This window comes from Microtus oregoni, unplaced genomic scaffold, assembly GCF_018167655.1.
Source record: "Microtus oregoni isolate MIOR12 unplaced genomic scaffold, Mior012 000000F_ref0000247, whole genome shotgun sequence".
NCBI classification, from domain to species: domain Eukaryota; kingdom Metazoa; phylum Chordata; class Mammalia; order Rodentia; family Cricetidae; genus Microtus; species Microtus oregoni.
In genome coordinates, this window is record NW_024543059.1 from 64,013,770 (window position 1) to 64,034,193 (window position 20,424).

General features: G+C 35.3%; 1 protein-coding gene across 9 annotated transcripts in view; it reads left to right on the plus strand.

Annotated features, from left to right (window-relative positions):
* Positions 1-20,424, plus strand: part of Pdlim5 (PDZ and LIM domain 5) — a 162,157-nt gene that overhangs the window by 76,883 nt on the left and 64,850 nt on the right. For 2 of the 9 annotated variants that reach the window (XM_041659869.1, XM_041660378.1), the window contains exons 4-9: positions 8,473-8,515; positions 10,458-10,876; positions 16,843-16,857; positions 19,112-19,129; positions 19,373-19,545; positions 19,873-19,909. In XM_041659869.1, the coding sequence (XP_041515803.1) occupies positions 8,473-8,515; positions 10,458-10,876; positions 16,843-16,857; positions 19,112-19,129; positions 19,373-19,545; positions 19,873-19,909 (705 nt within the window). The remainder of the gene's footprint in view (positions 1-8,472; positions 8,516-10,457; positions 10,877-16,842; positions 16,858-19,111; positions 19,130-19,372; positions 19,546-19,872; positions 19,910-20,424) is intronic. The other 7 variants (XM_041660131.1, XM_041660599.1, XM_041660048.1 and 4 more) reach the window with 5 other exon arrangements.

Consider the following 20,424-nt stretch of genomic DNA (forward strand, 5'->3'; position numbering starts at 1 on the left):
TAAAAATACCCTCTTTACAAAAATTTGTAATGAATGTGTTTTGCCTAGACAGAAATAGCAGAGAGGCTGTGTCTGGAGAAAGTGAACCGCAGACAGTCCTGAGCTTAGGGCTGGGCAGGACGCAAAGGCACCCCAGAGAGCTTCCCACTGCTAGATGATTGGCAGGCCTAAAAACAATGTAGAGGACAGGAGCTTTGCTGCTAACCTAGACTTGCATCTCTTCGTTAGTTATTGGTCCTGCTTCTCAAAGAATTATTACCCTTACTCCTGGAGAGTTTAGATGAAAAAGCAATAGTGGTACCCCTCTGGGACTCTTGAGTTTTTCTACGGAGAACAAGCTGCTCTTGAGGGTATGAGTTGTGACTGCCTGTGCCGCCTATTTTACCAAGGTTTTCCTTAGTAGTTAACTTTATCCCTTTCTTGAAGTCTGTGAAAATAGTTATGACTATTTCTTACTCATGCTTTCTATTATATCATGAACCAGCTCAATCTTGTGAGCATTGTAGCATTATGACAATAGAGAAGAAGATGGAGAAGTGCAAATTAAACTCTTCCTTAGTTACAAACAGATTATTAACTGGGTGGGGGTGCCACACACCTTTAATCCCAGCACTCAGGAGGTAGAGGCAGGCCAATATCTGCAAGTTTGAGGCCAAGCTGGTCAACAAAGCATGAAATTCTGTCTCCAAAAACTAGAAGCTAAACCACCAATAACAAACAAAAAAACAGGCACGTTATTTTCATGTAGATCATACGTACTGTGAAGGTAAATTTTTTTTCTCTACCTTAAGACTGGAAGAGAAGATTTCTCTGTTTTGTGTTTTTAATAAACTATAAAGGTATTGGCTTGTGGTTGATACAAAATATAGATTTGGTTTGTAAGCCTGGGAATTACATTGGTCAATTATTTTCATGAAAGAACACAGGGTTTTCTTTCACTTGTTCTTTTAGAATATTTTAAGACTGTTTCTAGTAGTTAAGTGTATGGGTGCAGAAGACAAAAGTTTTTAGTAGTGCATAAGAAATGAACTGAGGTGCAGGATAGATATAGCATTGTTGACAGTAGGCTTGAACCAAACCTATCCTCTCCCCAGACTTTTGAATCAGTGTCTAGTTGTGTGACTTTTATTTGAAGGTGGTGTGGAAATTTAGATTCATTTGCAAGCAGTGGGAAAGTTTGAGCTAGAGTTGGTAAGAGGATTGAAGTGATTGTATTGTACGCCAACAAAAGAATAATGGAATTTTCTCATTTCTTATACCTATCAGCTAATGGACCTTCTGAAATGGTTTTTACATTTTGCAGAATGATACTGAACTTGGAAACCCAAATACCTTGTTCTACAGGATTAGCTCTTAGATGGTTTGTTGAAGTCCAAACTGAAGTAAGCCACCTATGGTTGCACAACTTTTTCCCCAGAATTTGAGAGAATTAAAAATGAGGATTGAGGGTTCAAAACCGCCTGTGAAACCATCTGCAGAAAAACAAACAAAGCAGATCTAAACAGAAGCTGACAGCTTGCCTTAAAATCCAAGTATAGTTACATTCTACTTGTGTGAATAAAGTTTTTATTGAAATACAACCATCCTTATTGGTCCAGGTTTTATTTGTATCTTTCTTTCTACAATGACAAAACTAAATAGTTTGATTAGAAACAGAGCCTACAATATTTGCTGTCATTTCCTTGTCAATAAGTTTTACTATTTTGTAACAATTCAATCGGACATATATTTTACTCTAAATATAAAATCATTTTTTGAAATGGTACTTTCACTATAATGAAATTTCAAAGTCTGGATTATTGAGAACTTTAAAATTCCTTGCATTTAACCTTTACCATATCTGTGAACTATCTATCTATCTATCTTATACTCCTTTAGTCATAAAACATTTTGTAAATCACTGTTTAAAAAGTTCAGTTTTCCCTTAAGTTATCATGAGGTTGATTTTAGTGTGGATAAAGGAAACAGTGGAGAGGTAGATATTTTTTTTCCTTCAAAAATATTATTGTTGAAATAAATGTAAAGTATAATTTTTCTTCTGAAATAGAAGTTTCTGAAAATGAAAGTTTGCATATAACTTAAAAATAGCCTTAAGATACACAGAAATAATTTATAGAATATAACACATGTTTAAAAAGAAATATAAAGTATAGTAAAATTTTTATAAATATATATGATAGCTAATTGTTCCATCTTTTTTTAGAATGCTCTAGAATATTTAATCTTTGGCCAAGCCTATTTTTGTGAAATATCACCAGATCTATTTGTGGTGTGTCTTTATTAATTTGTTTAATTTTTTCCTTCATATTGAGTAGAATGACATTAAAATGGATTCTTCCTCCACAACACTATTCTCTATAATTTGGGATTCTTTTGTCCTTAACGATGACATGTGCTGAGATTAAAGGCACATGTTGCTATGTTTAGCTGGCTTATTGCCTCTTATGATAAAATCCTGGAACTCTGAACAAGTAAACACTTGGTAGGTTTGTAAATGAGTGAGAGGCATCAAGTGATACATACAAGTTACCAAAGCTAGTTAAATTGATTAGCAAATTGGTTTGAATTTCCCAATATAGAGTGAAATGAGCTTCACTTACAAAAAGGAAGAAAGGCTTAGGGGCTGGAGTTTCTTGTGAGATTTGATATATCAGAGGGCAGGGAAATGAGAATATTGATGACAAAACTATCACTACTCCAAATTATTTTGTTATATCTAGGCTTTCTTTCTGAAAATGTGTGTATTATAGTGTTTCAAAAGTTCTGAATTTATTGTTGAGCTCACAGTAATTCTGACTGATCTTCATGTTTGCATTTAAGTCTTAAAATTTAGCTTGATACAGCAATAATCCTGCGTCCCCTCCACCCACTGTGAAAATGGCATAACCATTAGGCTAGAGATTTTAGCCGATCTAACTTCTCCTCCTCCCCATCCCTGCCAATTTCTTTTCCCCTTCCTCTCTCCCTCCCTCCTCCTCCCTCTCTCCTTTCCTTTCTCCCATCCATCCTTCAGCTCTTTAGCCTGATTTATAGTTAGTTGGTTTAAATTTCTTTTCAAATTTTTATCAACTGCTATTGACCAACTCACAAGGAAAGTTACAGCAAAAGCACTCAACAGAAGCAGTTGCCAGGAGATGCCTTCCTGTCCTTGACATCTCAGAGATACACTTGATTTACAGCCCTGTGTTAGCACAAGGTCCGGGCTCTAGATATATGGCCAGCGCAGTTCCCATGCACCTGTTCCATTTTCTTTATCTGTGCTTAGATAGTCCATCCAGATTTGTGTTCCATCTAGGTGTGTTTTGTTAGTTCCTGTAGTTAAGAGAAAATGTGAACGGGAGAGAAAACATTCCTGCAGTACATGTAAGGGGAGCTTTTGATGAGCGGAATGTTTTTATGTCTGATGCATAACTATTTAAATACTTTTATTTGTAGGACATATTCTTGAGTAATTTAGAAAAGTCCAGGGGATTGTTGTCACAAGTGTTTAAAATACTCAAGGTCTCTGGACAATGAAATACAGAGGATTCCTTAAGAGGCTTCCTCTGGACTCTTGCCTGTTTGCTTTCTTTCACATTTGGACTTGCTTTGTTATTATAAATTGACATCATTGTAATTAAAGTGATTAATGATGTGCCCTAGTGTTTGTGGGTCCTAAGGTCAGGAGGTCCAAAGATGGCCATCCTGTGGGAAATTGAGAGCTCACTTCATAAAAGATGAACCAGACCTCTCATCCTTTCTGCATGGCTATTTATGAGTTAAATGTTAGATTGGACTGAAAAAGTCTCCTGGTTATCAAAAGTAATGTAAATTAATTTTTATTCACATAGTTCTGTTTTTCCTGGCTACTTTGTTAAATAAAAAAAAAATACATGATTTGTTCATACAGTATTAGCAGACACACAAACATGGTTTCAGTACAGCTCCAACTACTGGTTGTATAGAGTTGCAGTTTTGTCTGATTTTTTTTTTTTTTATCTAATCCATAATAGAGCTATTGCTACCTTATGGTCATTCTTTTATGTTCTTCATTCTAACTAGGACATCACAATTCTAGTTTTTAATAGGTTTGTTATAACTGCAAACTCGTTTCAGCTGTTAATCTGGAAGCTCTGAAACTGGTTTTACTTATATACAACAACAAAAACCAACAAAACAACAACAAACTAACAACTTTGAAAGCTTATTCCAGCCACAGGGACAGCTTTGTTCTTTGCATTCCATATTACGGGGATAGTACTGAGCTAAGGCACTGGTATCTCACCATGCAGGCTTACTCTTGTCAGGGCTTTCCCACTACGGAGAGAGAACAATAAGCCAATTGTTGAGCCACGGCACTGTGCCATTGCCAGGACCTCAGCAGATTGGAAACTCACCCTGCACAGGAGTGACGCGCAATCCCTGCTGCCCGAGGGGAGAGGCAGTATATTATGATTTTTTAAAAAAAATCCTTATGCCATAGTTTTTTAAATATTCATTTGTTTAAATGTCTTAAATTTACTCTTTTTCACGTAATATGTGACATTGCTAAAGGAGAAAGTGCTTACTCTTTCTCCAACTTAAAGATAATTATAACAAATTTAATTTGGGCAAATGCTTTTCCATATTCACATATTAGGGCTTTCTCCACAGAGAATACTGAATACATTTATTCATATATATATATATATATATATATATCAGAAGTAGATTTTCTTCTTTAAACATGGTCAAATTATGCTTTAGGAAAGTCATCCTGAGTATCTTGTTAAACACAAAGTTCAAGAGAGTACCAGCGAGACAAGAAAGATAATTTGTATAAGCAAAAGTTTTTAGATTATGCATTGTAAAGTTTTACGATTATAAATTATAACATTTCTTTCCCTTAATTTTATCTGCTACTCCTGGGAGACTTAAGTAAACATTTCAGACATTGCAAAGATCTGTTCATTCTTTAAATATTTATTTTAAATGATGTTTCCCAAGCCCCACCCTCAACTCTACTCTTGAGAACTATTCCTGAATAACAAGCTGTCTTTCAAATATGTACCGTCGACAACCCATAGGATTTTCCTTAGTATTTGCAGGCTTGTGATTGAGATGCGGTGTAGCTTGGACCTTCATGCTTCCCACATAGCTTTCCTAATAGAATGCGTTGTTTAGATTTTTACAAGGTAGTTTACTGTGAAATAAACTTTGAGAAAGTTTTCCTTATAAAAAGTACATATTGATTCTATAAGTTAGGGAAGAGTTACACAAAAGAGAAGAAATAAGTATCATTTAGAGAGAACTTTTCCTAAAATGTTTATAATAATGTGAGTGTTTTCTAGCACATCAGTAATATTGTAGGAAACATTTTATCATACAGTGCTAAAATGAAAATTTTTTTGAGAAGGATTTTAAAGATTAAAAGAAAACTGTTGGCCTAACTTACAAATTTATTTCAAAAGGCAAATTAAAAACGTAATAACATAACCAGCTTAACAGAATATTTTAAGCTTTTGCTGCAATTTTGAACTTCCATAAATATTCAGAGATGTCACATGATACTAATGGCATATAAGAAACCTTTTCTTTCAAAATTTAATAATTCTGTGGTTCATTTTATGGTTAGTGTTTAAAGCAAGGGAGTTGATTTTTATTGCACTTTGTGGTCCATCAGCAGCTTCATTTGACATTTAATGATAAGCCAATCTATTTTTCCATGCAGTAGGGCATTTGGATAATGACCCACCCTGGGATTTTGTGGGCGTATTGCCCTTCTTTCTGAAATGCTTATCTTATTTCTTGTGAAACCTTGTCAGAAGCCAAATGGGGTGTGTTCAGATTTATTTTTTTTTCTGTAAATTCAATTTTTTTTCAAATACTGTGTTTATATTACTTTCAATTAATTATGATAACATTCATTCTGAGCAGAATAAGTTGCTGATACAACAAAATCAGTGCAAATACGGTTCTGGGCCTTTGTTGTTGCTAACACTACTTAAGTTAGAGGGGACACTAGAACAAATGAAGTGATTTCTTTTCGTACATATAAGATATCTGTGTTTATCTTGAATGCAGCAGCCTTGTGACTGTTAGTAGATTTTTGCTTGCTTATTGTGTTGCTGAGGATTGCATCCAGGGCCATTGTTGCCCATAGTGGGCAAGCTGAACTACTCACAGCCGTATAGCTGACCTTTATTTACAAATTATATCGCTAGACACGCTCCATGTATCTTAAGACATCCAGTGAAAAAGGATATTGGCTTCTCAATCTTGGCAACCTTTCAGTAATGTCTTGGGAGGTTTTAATGACTAGATCCTTTGCGATTAAATTGGATTGTGAAATTTGAATGAAAGGAAGATTCCACTGCTCTGCCCTTGAACTTGCCTTTTGTTATAATAACCCTGCAAGCTAAAGAGAACTTGTTTGGGAATTCATGGGAAGTTATGCAGTGGTACAGGGTATGATTTGTACTACAGCAGCTGAGTGTTAGTACCCACTGGGCCTTTCCTTAGGCCAGCTGACTAGTCTGTTGGTGCCTGTTGTAGCTAAATTTGTTGTTATTGGAAAATTCAACTGCTGCTAAAATGTTGATCAGAGTTCATTATTCGAATATGTTTATTAAATGAATGAAATGAAAAATGAATTTATGCCCTGGTGATGCTGAAGCATAAAGTTCTGTTGAACTTTTCCATATTGGGTTTTACAGATTAAGCTGATGAGGACGACTGACCAGGTCTCTTCCTCAAGAGGGCACCAGATCTCATTACAGATGGTTGTGATACACCATGTGTTTGCTGGGAATTGAACTCGGGACCTTTGGAAGAGCAGGCAATGCTCCTACCACTGAGCCATCACTCTAGTCCATATGTTTATTGATAGGCACATTATTCTAAGTTATTTGTGGTCTGTTATCTAATTAAATTAGAACAACCTCCTGATTTATATAGTAAAATTATCAATATTTACCTACTATTTTTACATTCTTGGAATTCTACCTTGATGTTTTATCCTTGGGCTGGTGAAATGTGAAAGGAATTAGATTGCTTCTGGTATATTAAAAAAATAACTTGCTGTAGGAAGATAGAGGAGGAGCTGGAGGGGCTCAGTTTGACCAAAACACATTATATGCATGTGGAAATTTCTCAAACAATTCTTAATATAGAAAATCATACCTTAAAGTCAAGTAAATACCCTATAAAGTATCAGTAGCTTTCTCATTTTTTAATAAATATAGTTATCATACTATAAAACATAACAGCATTTATATTTGGGGCACAGCTCTAATCCTAAGCAATTTACATGACCTTTGAAGCTCCTGTTTTGAAAGATGAAGATAATGAAAGTTTTATTTCCTAAGAGATACTTGCTTCAAACCAATTATTGTCCTTCTTTAGGCCACCATACCAAGCACATGGTGCAAAATAAGAACAGGTTAAAATTATCAATCCAGTTGAAATATGAATAGCTGTCATGTGCCTGTAGTTTTGTCAGACTTCCTTTAATCTTTTCCTTGCACCTTCATTGCTGATAACACATTACCTGCCAGGTGCTATACTTACGTAAGGATTAAAAGCAGAACATGGTCATTGCTTCCACTGAATGGAACCTGGTGAATTAATTAAACTCAGTTTTTAATGTTACTCTTCTCACTGTTGTGACACACTATCCTGGAAAAATTACTTCAGGAAGGGTGTATTTTATCTCACAGTGCGAGGGTATATGGTCCGTCGTAGTGGGAAGGTCTGGTGGCAGGAGCTTGAAGCAGCTGGTCACATTGCATTTAAGCAGGAAAGATAGGTGATGATTTTCCTGCACTTGGCTCATTTATTCAGTCTAGGACTTTGGTGTATGGGATGATACTTCCCATAATTAAGGTATCTCTTCCCACCATCCATTAACCTAAGCTAGATAATCTCTTACTGACATGCTCCTAGGGGATTCTAGAGTCTGTCAAGCTGAAAGTTAATATGAAACATCAATGTTTAGCAAATGCATCAATTTGTTTAAGTGTTTAAAAATATAAATATAAAGTAAATTGCATAATAAAGGACTTAGTTCAACTTAAATATAATGGAAAGAGACCAGCAGTGGTACATATGCTCATGAATATCAGGAGAAAAGGCAGGTACTTCTGGAAATCAAGATTTGGGCTGGGTTACTGAAGAACTGCCAAGGATCAGGAAGTCCTGCTACTTTATCTTTTAATGTGGGGATTGCCTTAGCCGAAGAATTAAAAACTTGCATATACTAGCAAGCAAGATTGTGTCTTTTCTCCTCATTTGTGCTTATAGGGCTAGAAGGACATGAGAATATTGTGTCTTGTGGCATCTGACTTGTAATTACATGAACTAATGAGAATACTGTGAATCATGAAAACTGAATTATAGAGTTATAATTCTGATTATTTAATATCTCAAAATATATAAATAGTAAAATTCTGTTGACAATGTTTCTAAAGTACCAGAGGTTCATGGCTCATGTTTTTTTTTTTCTTTCCCCACCAGAGCATCTGCTGCAGCCAAGCCTGAGCCTGTTGCTGTTCAGAAGGTATGTTTATAGTTGACCATCACTAGACTCAGTCTATCTAGAGCGGCTCTTCTTATCTCAGATCATATTAACGTGGAGTTTAGTTTGAGCACAGTTTTACTCATTCTCTTCCTTAAAAGACAAAGAGGAAAGGAGAACCCAGATCTTACAAAGTTACTGTGTTAGACAGGGTTCTCTGCAGGAACAGCACTTATAGAACAAATCTAAGTGTACATGGACAGAAAGTGGGTTTATTAGAATGGCTTACAGACCAGTTTGTCCAAAAATGTCTGTCTACCAGCAGTATGTCTAAGAATCCAGTAGTTGTTCAATCTATGAAGCTAGATATCTCACCTGGTCTTTGGGGTACGCTGGAATCTAGAAGTAGGCTCTAATGCCAGTGAAGAAATAGACTTTCTAGCCAGGCAAGAGCAAGCAGGCAAAATGAGAAAGCTTCCTTCTTCAGTGTCCTTTATACCAGCAGCAGGCTTGGCCCACATTAAAGGTGGATCTTCCCACCTCTAAAAATCTGGATTAAAAGTGATCAGTTCTATTTGAGTTTTAGTTAATTCCAGATGTAGTCAAGTTGACAACCAAGAATACCCATCACAGTTCCCTTTTGTAATAATACTATAAAACATTATTTCTAAGTCCCTACAGTGCCAATAATGCATGTCCAAATTCCTTTCATATTTACTTTTAATTTTTCTATATTTACACATTTATTTTCTAAAAAGAAATAGTAAATAGTTAACAAAAATGCCATTCTAATGTTGGATTAGGTTAGTGATCTTGGATTAGGTTATTGGCAAACTCCTGATTTTCATTATATCTCACATTACCTCAAACCAGTGTTTTTAATCATCTGATTTATTCTCTTTGAAGATTTTCTCCCTCTTTTTGGGGGGATGGGCAGTGCATTCATTTGTTAATTTAATTTACTTGTTTCAGCCCTAACTTACTTTTATCAATTAATGAAAATTTATAAGATTTATATGCCCTCCCCCCTTGAAATTAAGCATTTGAGCCACCAATATATATTTCTTAAAGATCTGATTTGGGATGGTAGAGTGAAAGTTTTTGGGTTTTTTTTTTCAGTGTTGTAGAAATATAATCTCATTTTAATGAGGGCTTTTAGAATGTGTCCAGATGAAGGTTTACCAACACTGGTAATTTTAGAAGGAATTGCTCTTCTTACCTTGCTTACATTTTCTTACATTGCTCCTGGCAATGAGGAGATATATAATATATTTTCTTCATGAGACATAAATATTTTATTTTCAAAAAGAAAAATAATTTTATCCCTGAATAATATCTTAATTCACTGAGAAGGGGAAACAGAAGTAGATCATAGGAGAAACGCAGGATAATTGTTTTTTGTTCACCTGCTTTACGTTTTGTCCCCCCAAATTCTTTATCCATAATAGTGTGTATCACATACTTTGAGTTTGGTGAATTCCTCATTCTTTTTTTTTAATTGAAGAGTTTAAAACTTCGTGATTTTCATGACTCAAGTAATTATACTGTGGAAAGAAAGAAAAAAATGCTAGAAAGATGGAGTTATAATTGAGCCTTTGCGTATTTTAATAAGATGTTTCAGTTAGTAGCATTATGTTTATGTGTAATAAAATTATTCCTTTAAAATATATCTAAGTTGACATTTAATGATGGCCTTTAGGGTTTTTTTTCCCCTCTCTTGGTTTTCCTTCTCTGTTTCCTAAATATTTTGAAACTGTCATTTTTATAGATGAAAATGTGTTTACTATGTACATTCTTGCTACGCCTGTTGAGATCAGTTAGCATGCATGCTATGCTTTATCAACTATTCGTTTTTCCTGAAAATGTTTTTGCACTGCTTACATAATTGCGTTTCGTCTTTTTAAAAATCAACATGTTTGCACTCAGTGTGTTTTGCATGTATTTGCTGTGTTTTTGTATGTTTATGTGTTTTTTTTTTGCATAGGGTGAACCTAAAGAAGTAGTTAAACCTGTGCCCATTACATCTCCTGCTGTATCCAAAGTCACTTCCACAACCAACACGGCCTACAATAAAGTTCCTCGGCCCTTTGGTTCTGTGTCTTCACCAAAAGTCACTTCCATCCCATCACCATCGTCAGCCTTCACCCCAGCCCATGCCACCACTTCATCACATGCTTCCCCTGCACCTGTGGCTGCTGTCACTCCTCCCCCATTCTCTGCATCCGGACTGCATGTTAATGCCAATCTTAGCGCTGACCAGTGTTCATCTACACTGAACACTGGTAAATCTGCAGTTAATGTCCCACGGCAGCCCACAGTCACCAGCGTGTGTTCCGAGCCTGCTCAGGAGCTAGCAGAGGGACAGAGAAGAGGATCCCAGGGTGACATTAAACAGCAAAATGGGTAGGTGGACAAGGGTAGTTTCTGCTCTTTCAGTAATTTCCAGGAAACCATCTACTTTTTCTTCAGCTGTTCTTTGAAGAAAGATGAAGTTATACTTGCTGCACTAACAGTGTCCTTCGTTTATTTACAAAGTACTTGTATAAAGCAGTTAGAAGTTAATCAGAACTTAATGATGCATTTTGATGTATTCTGAGCCTGCAACATACTCTTCAACTTTTCTCTCCACGTTCCTGCACAGTGTTGAGCAGCTGGCACTTACAATGCAAGGCAAATCTAGCCTCAAAATTTCCATCCTTTTCCTTGTCTCCACAGGTTTCAGCAGTGTGATTGTAATTGTTCTCAAAGAGAGAGGACATGAGTTTGTAGCAATCTCTCTTCTCCAGGATGTAATCTAGAAAGCTGAAAACATGTCGACTTCTGACTCACGTCTCTGTATAAATTGTTAGCCCAGAGCAGATAGTTAGTATTCGTTTTTGGTATATTTTATCAGGAATTTATTCTTTAAATGCAATCAGTAATTTAAAAAAAATGAGTGATATTCAGCACAAGAAACAATACATAGATTTTTTTTAAAAAGATGAATGCATTTAAACTATAAGGGACATTAAATAATAGTAGCAATTTTTGAAAATTCAGTTACAATTTTGTGTTTGGGCATTGCAGTTTTAAAACTGTGTTGAACACACTAAAATATTTGAAGACCCAAGTTTTAAGGTTGCACATACGTTTTTGAAGCCTTATACCTAGGTAGCTAATTTGGGTCTTTCAGAATTTAGTGAAGTTATTTGAAGATAAGATGATCTACATACAATTTTGTTAGGATTTGTTGTGATAAAATGTTCTTTTAAAGGGAAATACTAAGCACATGTGATAAACTTCGCTGATCACGTCTCCAGGAAATTTATAATTAAAATAATTGTGGAGATAGGCTCATTCTGAGAGATGTAACCCCTCTGGAATGTTAACTTACTTAATGAAGAGGATGTGCTTTCTGTTGGATTGTTGCCATGGCAGCTCCTGGGCTTTAAAGAGGAGGTGGCACAGCTCCAGGCTGCTGCTCAGGGAGCAAGGAGAGCTACTGGGTTGTGCATCTTTGGTCCTGTGGTTGTGGGTAGCTTTTTTAAAAAAGTATTAATGTAGACATTGAAATCAATTAGTGCCCTTCACAAAATGTTAAGTCTCTTCTTTTGAAAGGCAAACAGTATGTGTATGTTTGGTAATATTTTTTTCTTCTATGTCTATTTTATGACAATAATACTGAAATAATCAGACTAGGTAATCAGAAGAAAATGATTTGTCTATCAAATGCTGAATCAGGTTTACTATGTTTCTTAAATTCTAGTTTGTGTAGATAGAAAGCCCACAGGAGGTAGTCAGGTCTTAACTATCACTTAACGTATCTTAACCTTTTAACACTTCTGGAAATTTTATAATAAAGTCTTTTTGAGGCAAAAGCAAAGTGAAGTTATGGAAAAGTCTTGAGTTCACAAAGTTTCAATTTGTGCGTGGTAAACATTCCTTTAGTAATTAGGCTTGAAATGATTTGGAGCTTATTTCAGGCTAAAATGACAGTGCTCTAGTTTCAGGGCCTTAGTGGCAGCTTCCTAATGAGTCAGCAAGTGTTCATCAAGCACATGCCTTGTGCTCACCACAGTGCAAAACTGAGGATAAAAGGGATTATTACTTGTTTTGCATCATTAACAAGCAAGCTACTGCTTTGCATTTGCAAACTGAAAGTGTTTAAAAATAGCTGGATGTCAAATGCTGTCCAGATGTTAGGCCAGTAAGAACACAGTTTGGTGCCTGTTAAATTCTAAGGCCAATCTGTAGTGTTCTTTCTGTAGCACATTTAGACTGGAGGAGTAAAAAGTCACATACTTGACCAGTCAGCCATGGGCCTTCCTGGCGGTTAGTGTTTTGCAGCATTGATGTACACTTTCTCCATGTTAGGTATCAACCTGTCAGACTTCTGACTGCTTGGCTTCTCAGATTTTTATGATGTCAGTAAAACAAAGCTCTCATAAAGTTGAGGGTGATTGCTCTTTATTAATTACTTTTAAAATAACTCCCACTAATGACCAAAGGATTAAAAGTTCAAAAGGATGCAAGAGTAAATGGCTGAGTTGTCTTTTCCTCCAAATATCAGGACTGTTAGTTTTTAAGCGATTTGAAATGGTTGGCTAATTTGTTAGTTTCATAGGTATCCCGTCCAAATTTGTATTGAATAAGTAAACAGGAGACACAAACACGTGTTTATTGGGTGTCAGTAATAAGATGTAAACTAGCTATTTCCCGTATAGTAGGAAGTCTGGCTAGTGTATTATTGGTGGTTCTGAGAGTAACTTAACATTATGGTAAGCATTCTTTTTTTTGTAACTAGTAATGATTAAGGCACCTTTAAGAAATTTCAGGTCTCTTTTCTGTATATAAATTATTGTTCTTGGCATGCCGCTCTCTCTGGTACCTCCTTACTCCATGAAACACAGAGCGAGGCTTTATATTCCTGACTGGAAACAAACTCTTTTACATGAACTAGATGAACTGATTTGCATTTCACTGTCCACATGCCCTGCATTATAATGTGCCCCTGCTCTCAGGAGGTAAGTCTTTCATGTGGCCTGTATTTCAGCTTTCTTGGCTGCAACTACTAACAGTTTGTTATGTGGTATTTTGAAGAATCTGGCCTTGAAAGATTAGAAAGTTAATGATATAATCAAATAATGGTTTAAAATGCTTTTCTCTTCACAGAAGACACACGTGACAAAGTTAGTATCTGCATTACTGGAGAGGAAATATGGTGATTTATATATGAGTAAACAGCATGACTGCTCAGTTTTTGCAAAATTAAATTAAATTTTGCAAAAGAATTGTAACTTAAAAAATGTTTTCAATAAGCTTTGGTTTGCACTGGTATGTTATTGTGCTTTATAGTAGTAAGTAGTATTACTTAAGTTATATCAAAAGATGCGTGGGGTTTTCTGTGCAGTGGCTGAAAGGAAATGCTTGGGGGATTTAATTCTCATTAGTTAAGAGTGTTACAAGACATAGATGAGGAATTATAAAAACTTGTACCAGTAGTAAAAAATATATACAAAACTGAATTACTTCTAATTGACATTAAAAGTCAGTATCACCTAGGTTAAAATACCTAATACCTATATGATTTCCTGGAGAATTATATCACATAATACTACTAGCAGATTTATATGTCTTTGTGTAGTGTGCATGTTTCTGTGTGAATATTGAAAAGTCCATATATTTTTAAAATTACTCAAAAGATAAAGTTACCAGTTTATTAAGTGTATCACTTAGTAGACATAGATGTTGAAAACCACTGTTTTTTTTTAATTCATGCCGACATTAAACTTACTAGTAATGATGATCTTTACCAGAAAATTAAAAACTCATTCTAGCAATAATTTAGCAATTTTTTTATTAATTGAGCTGTGATTATTCTGAACATGTACTGAAGGTTTTTTTTTTTTTTTTTTTTTTTTTTAAAGCTGGACACCACAGTGAAGCCTCTTTGGAAATAGGGAATGTGTGATTCAGACATATTCAAGAGAGTTAGCTGTTTAGTTGTTAGAACACCTTTCTGATTTACTGCAATGTATTGATTGACCCAAACACATTAGTAAAACACTCAGACACCATAGTTATTGTCTATTTAAAATTAACTTATTGCATATAAAAACTGGCCAGCTAGTAGTTTCTAGTGTAGCACATAACTTGTTTGAAAAAAGGAGAACATGCCACTTGAAATTAAAAAACAACAAGAAAAAACCCAGTTGAAACATTTATTTTAAGCAGATATTTTCAAAGCTCATCATTCAGATCCATTAAGTTATTGGGTATTACTCTGTATTTTACTGTGTTTCTAATTATATGACAATAACCTAATTCTCATTCAGCTGAGTGAGCAGAAATATATTTTCTTGTGAAGCTTCTTGTATGGGAACTAAGATTTGATCCTGATCCAACTTTGGATGTGTCTTTCATTATGTCACCTGTCGTCACTGGATATCGTTCTAGCATCTTGATTTGGTATCTATTTGTAGAGACTACAGACTCAGGTCGTGACCCTACATGTGGATTAATGTGCATAGGCTGCACTTGGAATGCACTGTTCTTGAGTATTCATGAACTGTTGGGCCTACAAACTAGTATTTGAATAGCTCTCAAATACTTTTACATGTAAGCCCTTGTAAGAATGCGAAAGGACAGAAATAAGCAACCCATTTTACCATTGAAGAATATGAGCCTCTTGGAAATGTACTTTGCCCCTGGCATGAGAAATGTACATCTTAGCTAGAACAGGCTATCTGGCTATCAAATTGACATCGCTACATATGAAGCTTATCTATTTGAGCATTATTTTCTAAAATATGTGAAAATATTTTTTGATTATATTCAAATAATTTCTTTAGGTTCAAATCAACTATCTGCTTATGCCATTCAACCTAGAACATTGCCTCTACAATTTCATATTAACACGAAAATATTTTCCATCAACTTTAAACTATTGGACTACATCTACAATTGTATATAAGAAATTAAGTTGCAGAGCAATATTTCTGCATGGTGGGATAGAAAGTGCTTTACGCCAACGTTTCTCAACCTAGCAGTCTAATAACTCACAGGTCGTAGGACCCTTTATGATTCATAAAAGTAGCAAAATTACAGTTATAAAATGGCAACAAAAATAATTTTATTGTTTGGGGTCACCACAACATGAGGCACTGTTTTTAAAGGTCACAGCATTAGGAAGGGTTGAGAACCACTGCCTCTGCTGTGAGAAAAGAGTAAATACAGATGATCACCTCATTGTTGTGTCCAGCCTCACTCAGTGGAGCTGAGCCCTCTGTTATGTTGATGTTGATGTCAACATGTAAAAGTACAACAACTCTATTCAGTTTTAACGTTAAAGCTGGTAGGCAGTTTTTTTTCACTTTGTTTATAATGAATTTCTACTCTAGGTTTAATTGCAGAGTCGAAGAACCAACAACATGTTCTTTTATAAAGCAATATAGCATTTATACTTGGTTCTCGATCTGTAATGGAACACAGATGTATTTGTTGTTAATAATTCTGCTCATGTTAGGCTGTGTGAATGAATTGTGTCTTGAAGTTCCCCTTCTCCAGGTATTATTCAATGAGTTCTTTTACCATATCCCATCAGATAGACCTTTCTGAGCAATAATTATATCCCCAGTAATACAGAGCTATGTAGTTCCCACATACTGCTTCTCAGGTTCCTGGCCTTAGGAATGAGTGTGGTGGTCATGGGCAGAAGGGAGGAATGTGGGCACTGATAGAGAGCTCACTGTTCCTAGTCTGCTGTGCTTTCTACCCTTGCATCAAACACTACATTTTAAGAAGAAAATTCAGTGTAACACTCTCTTATGTAATGATTTATGGGAAGAGATTATAGTTGCTTTTAATATATTCATGCAACGTGATACTGAACAGTTTCTTTTCTGATTTTAAAATACATTCTAAATGATTTCTAAGTGATATATAAGATTCTACTTTATCATGTGCTTTTATAGGGAAATAAGAGTTTGATTCATACTAAAATAATTTTTTTTTAAAAAAAACCTAGACATTAAAAGGATACATGGTTTTTTTTTTTTGGTATTCGGAAACTTAGGACTAACATTAATATATAAAGTCGTTGTCAGTGTTTTGTGGGATAAACACGGCTGTTAAACTGCTGGTCTCACATTAGCGATGCAGCAGAAGGTTGACTAACATCTGCCTACTTCTCTGTGCTCCTGCGATTGGTTTGAAGCATGGTGCTCATGTGCCTTCTTTTAAATTGTTTTGGATTCTCTGTTTCTTTTCTTTTTTAATCCTTCTTCTCCTCCTTTTTGCTCCCCTTCTCTGCTGTCTCTGTTTTCCATCATCCTGGGAACGTCCATGTCTCTTCTCTCACATCTTTCCTGTGTGAATTATTTCTCCTTCAGTAACCCTGGCACTGTGTAAGTACTTTCTAATGGTTTGTCTGATAATTCCTATTATTCTGTCTCTAACTTTTCAGTTTCCACCCCAGCAAATCTTAGTATTATTTCATTACAAGAATTATTGAATATATTAAGGAATATTTTAAAAACGGGCTTTTCACATTAGAAACCTTCATATGAATACGCAGTGGGTATGTTTGGAATGCCCACATCTCTACAGTAGAAAACTTTAGAAAAGCTAACTTAAGGGGCGTGGGTACCATTACAAGCATCATTCACTAGAGTAGAAAAAAAAAATACGTGTGGGTGAGCTTCCTAATTTTGAATGTCTGTATTTTGAAGTACATTACTTACTCTTCTGAGTTAAATTTATTCTATTTTCAACGATTTTTAAAGTCCTTAAAATTCATTGATATTCCTTTTTAACACAGTCATCGTATTCAAATTTTCACAATGAGAAAGAACTCCATAAATGTTTAGAAAAATCCTGTTATTTAATCTGAGAATTTTGGTAGTAAGTGCCGTAAGGTCTAAGATATACTATGTTATCTATAAACACGTCATGTGAACTACTCCATGGTGTTATATTATTATTCTTAGCTTGAAGCCATTGTTTTATGATCTTATAGCTGGAACCTGCACAGAGGCTAAACCAAATCAGTGTTCCATCCCCACCACTGCCTGAGCTGAGTGTGACTGCACAGCCTGTAATTCTCGTAGTGCTGGGGAGATGGAAGCTGGAGGATCAGAAGTTAAAGGCCAGTTGAGCCGCCTACCAGGCTTTGAGATCAGCCTGGACTGCGTGAGAACCTAATAACACTAGTAATTGGTAATAACTTAATAAGCAGTGCTTACTGACTAATTAAAGGGAAGCTTAAAACTTAATAAGTTTGTTAGCTGCTACAAATTTTTTCAAGTACTTATATAAAATTAAGAGCTGTTTTATATATGCCAAAGGCTATGTTTTTATAAATAACTTCAGTCTTTTTCCTAGTTTTTGGAATTTTTGTCTGTTCTTCAAAGGGTTAGATATTGCTCGGTATTCACAAATGTCGGTTAGGTAGTTTACTTCCATTGTCGTGAAATATCACTGTAAATTATGTGTCCTGCTGTCTCGCTGCACACATACTGATTCTTCTTTTATGTATGTCTGTCACTCACACTCATGCATCACAGCTAATTTTCTATTCTCTGAAGGACAGTATGATGATTTCTGTGAATCATGACCCATGGAAAATCTGTTCGCATGTATCATCCTCCTTATTCATTCCTCAGAACCACCTTGAAGACTCAATTCCCCTTTTTCAAATGGAGGATCTGAGATTTAGAGCAGTTAAGTTACTTCTGGAAAACATATTAAGTGGGGGACAAGGTCCTTCAAACTGTCCACGTGACCCCAAAGCCAGCGTCACTAGCTAGGAAAAGCTAAGGTGCTGAGGTAGGTTTTCGATGGCGTGCCTACTAGAATGCTGGCAGTCCTGTGCACGGTGATTGTCTGTGGTACGCTAACCTAGTAGGTCTTACATCTGGCCTCATTTAGAACATTTGCTCTACTCAGATCCTAGGATAACAGTCTGCCAAATAAGTCCTGAGCTCTTGTTTATTTTCTGAAATATTTCATTTGTCTTATTTCAGGAGAAGTTGAAAGTACTTATTCAGTTCAGTCGATCCTGAAATGATAAATAATGAATATTGTGATTTCCTTAATATTTATGCTATATTAATAAAAATATGAATTTTCTTGGCAAACTCATTATTTGGATATCTTACTATTTCTTTCTGTCTTTGGCATATATTATCAGCCTTAATTCTCAGAACACTACTTTGTGTTTTCTTTGTTAATGAAAACACTGAGGCTCAGTGAGATGGACTTGTCCAAAATCACACTTGTGAAGAATTCTAGAGTCAGGGTCTCAACCTTGGTCTCTTAAAGAAACCACAGAACTTCACTGTGTTCATTTGGAACATACTTTGTGTAAAATAAAAATGCTGTAAACACGATTGAGAAGGTTGTTAGGGTCCTTTCCAAAATTTCCAAAACTTTTACATTTGCTACTTAAGATGTAAAAACCAATCCAATGAGGAATTCTAGGATAAATTCTAGGATATTTAACTGGCTAAGTCATAGTTCATATTGGTTTATATGGCACAGTCATTTCAAATCATTGGATTTTTACTGCTGTAGACTCTCATTGTCTGCTTTCCTTATTCTTCTTTCGTTTTCTTCATGTTGGGAATCTTTCTTCTGCTGCCTCCTTCTGTCACTTAAAAGGAAAATTCCACCGAAACGGTAATCTTGCTGTTCAGTTGTTTATTGTTTATACATTTATCATTGTTTGTACTAACCTATAAAATTATTTTACTACTATGTCTTTCTAGAAGGGTATTTTAATTTAATATATTTACACAAACAATGTATATAAAAGGGATATTGAGAAGTAAATGTATAAATTATAGATAGTTCATCAGAGACTATTTTTTTTTATCATCAATGTAGTTTAAATTGTAACTATTATTATTTCCTTTTCTCTAGCCCACCAAGAAAACACATTGTGGAGCGCAACACGGAGTTTTATCACATCCCAACTCACAGTGATGCCAGCAAGAAGAGGCTGATTGAGGACACTGAAGACTGGCGCCCACGGACTGGAACAACTCAGTCTCGTTCCTTCCGGATCCTTGCCCAGATCACTGGGACTGAACATCGTGAGTGAACGTTTAGAGATCTTAGACGAGGAATGTTTCTGGCTCTGAGAGTAGCATCTAGGCTTATTGGCAGTTACAGAAAAACAGTCCTGGTAAAGATTGCATATAAATTATGTTGTGTATAGCAAGATTTCAGCTCAGGGAGTTGCATTGAGAAGGGGGGGCGCACTCTAGCCTTGGTATATAGCCAGTGTAAACATGGTATGGGTTTGTTTTAATTGCTCCATGTAGTTTCAACAGCTGACATTAATTCACACAGATAATTATGTGAGTGATTTTAAAGTTAAAGAACTTAAAAGTTAATTTTGAATCTTATTTACATTGCAGTGAAAGAATCTGAAAATGAGAATACAAAGAAGGCAAAGTAAGTTCTCTTTTAGTGAATCGAATGCTTTGTTTTCATGAATCAAATGCTTTCTTTTCATGAATGGTCTTAATTTGCTGTTATCAAACTTTCAAGTGTAATGTTACAGTTTTGTTGTTTTAGTAAATAGAAACTAAGCATTTAACCCATGGTGCCTTTAGTGTGACCTAAACATACAACCTACAGATTTCCAATTTAGTTGATACTGTCTGGATTTTTTTGTCTAAAACATATTTTCTTTAATATTGACATAATGAGTGGGTACAGCATATTTGGGGAATGTTTTACTAACAGTACAAATTTCAGTGAATGGATTTCCTGTGTTGTCTCGAACTCCCTTTATTTGGTGCATAAAAAATATTTTCAAGAGGACTCTGTAGACTAATTTCTGTATTTCCAAAAACTCTATTCTTTTGAATGCTGCTATTTTTAACAAAACAGCTGTCTGAGATTCAGCTTTTACAAGGCATGTTTTCTGCATGTTGGAATTAGTATAGAATCTTTTCCTTTCACCT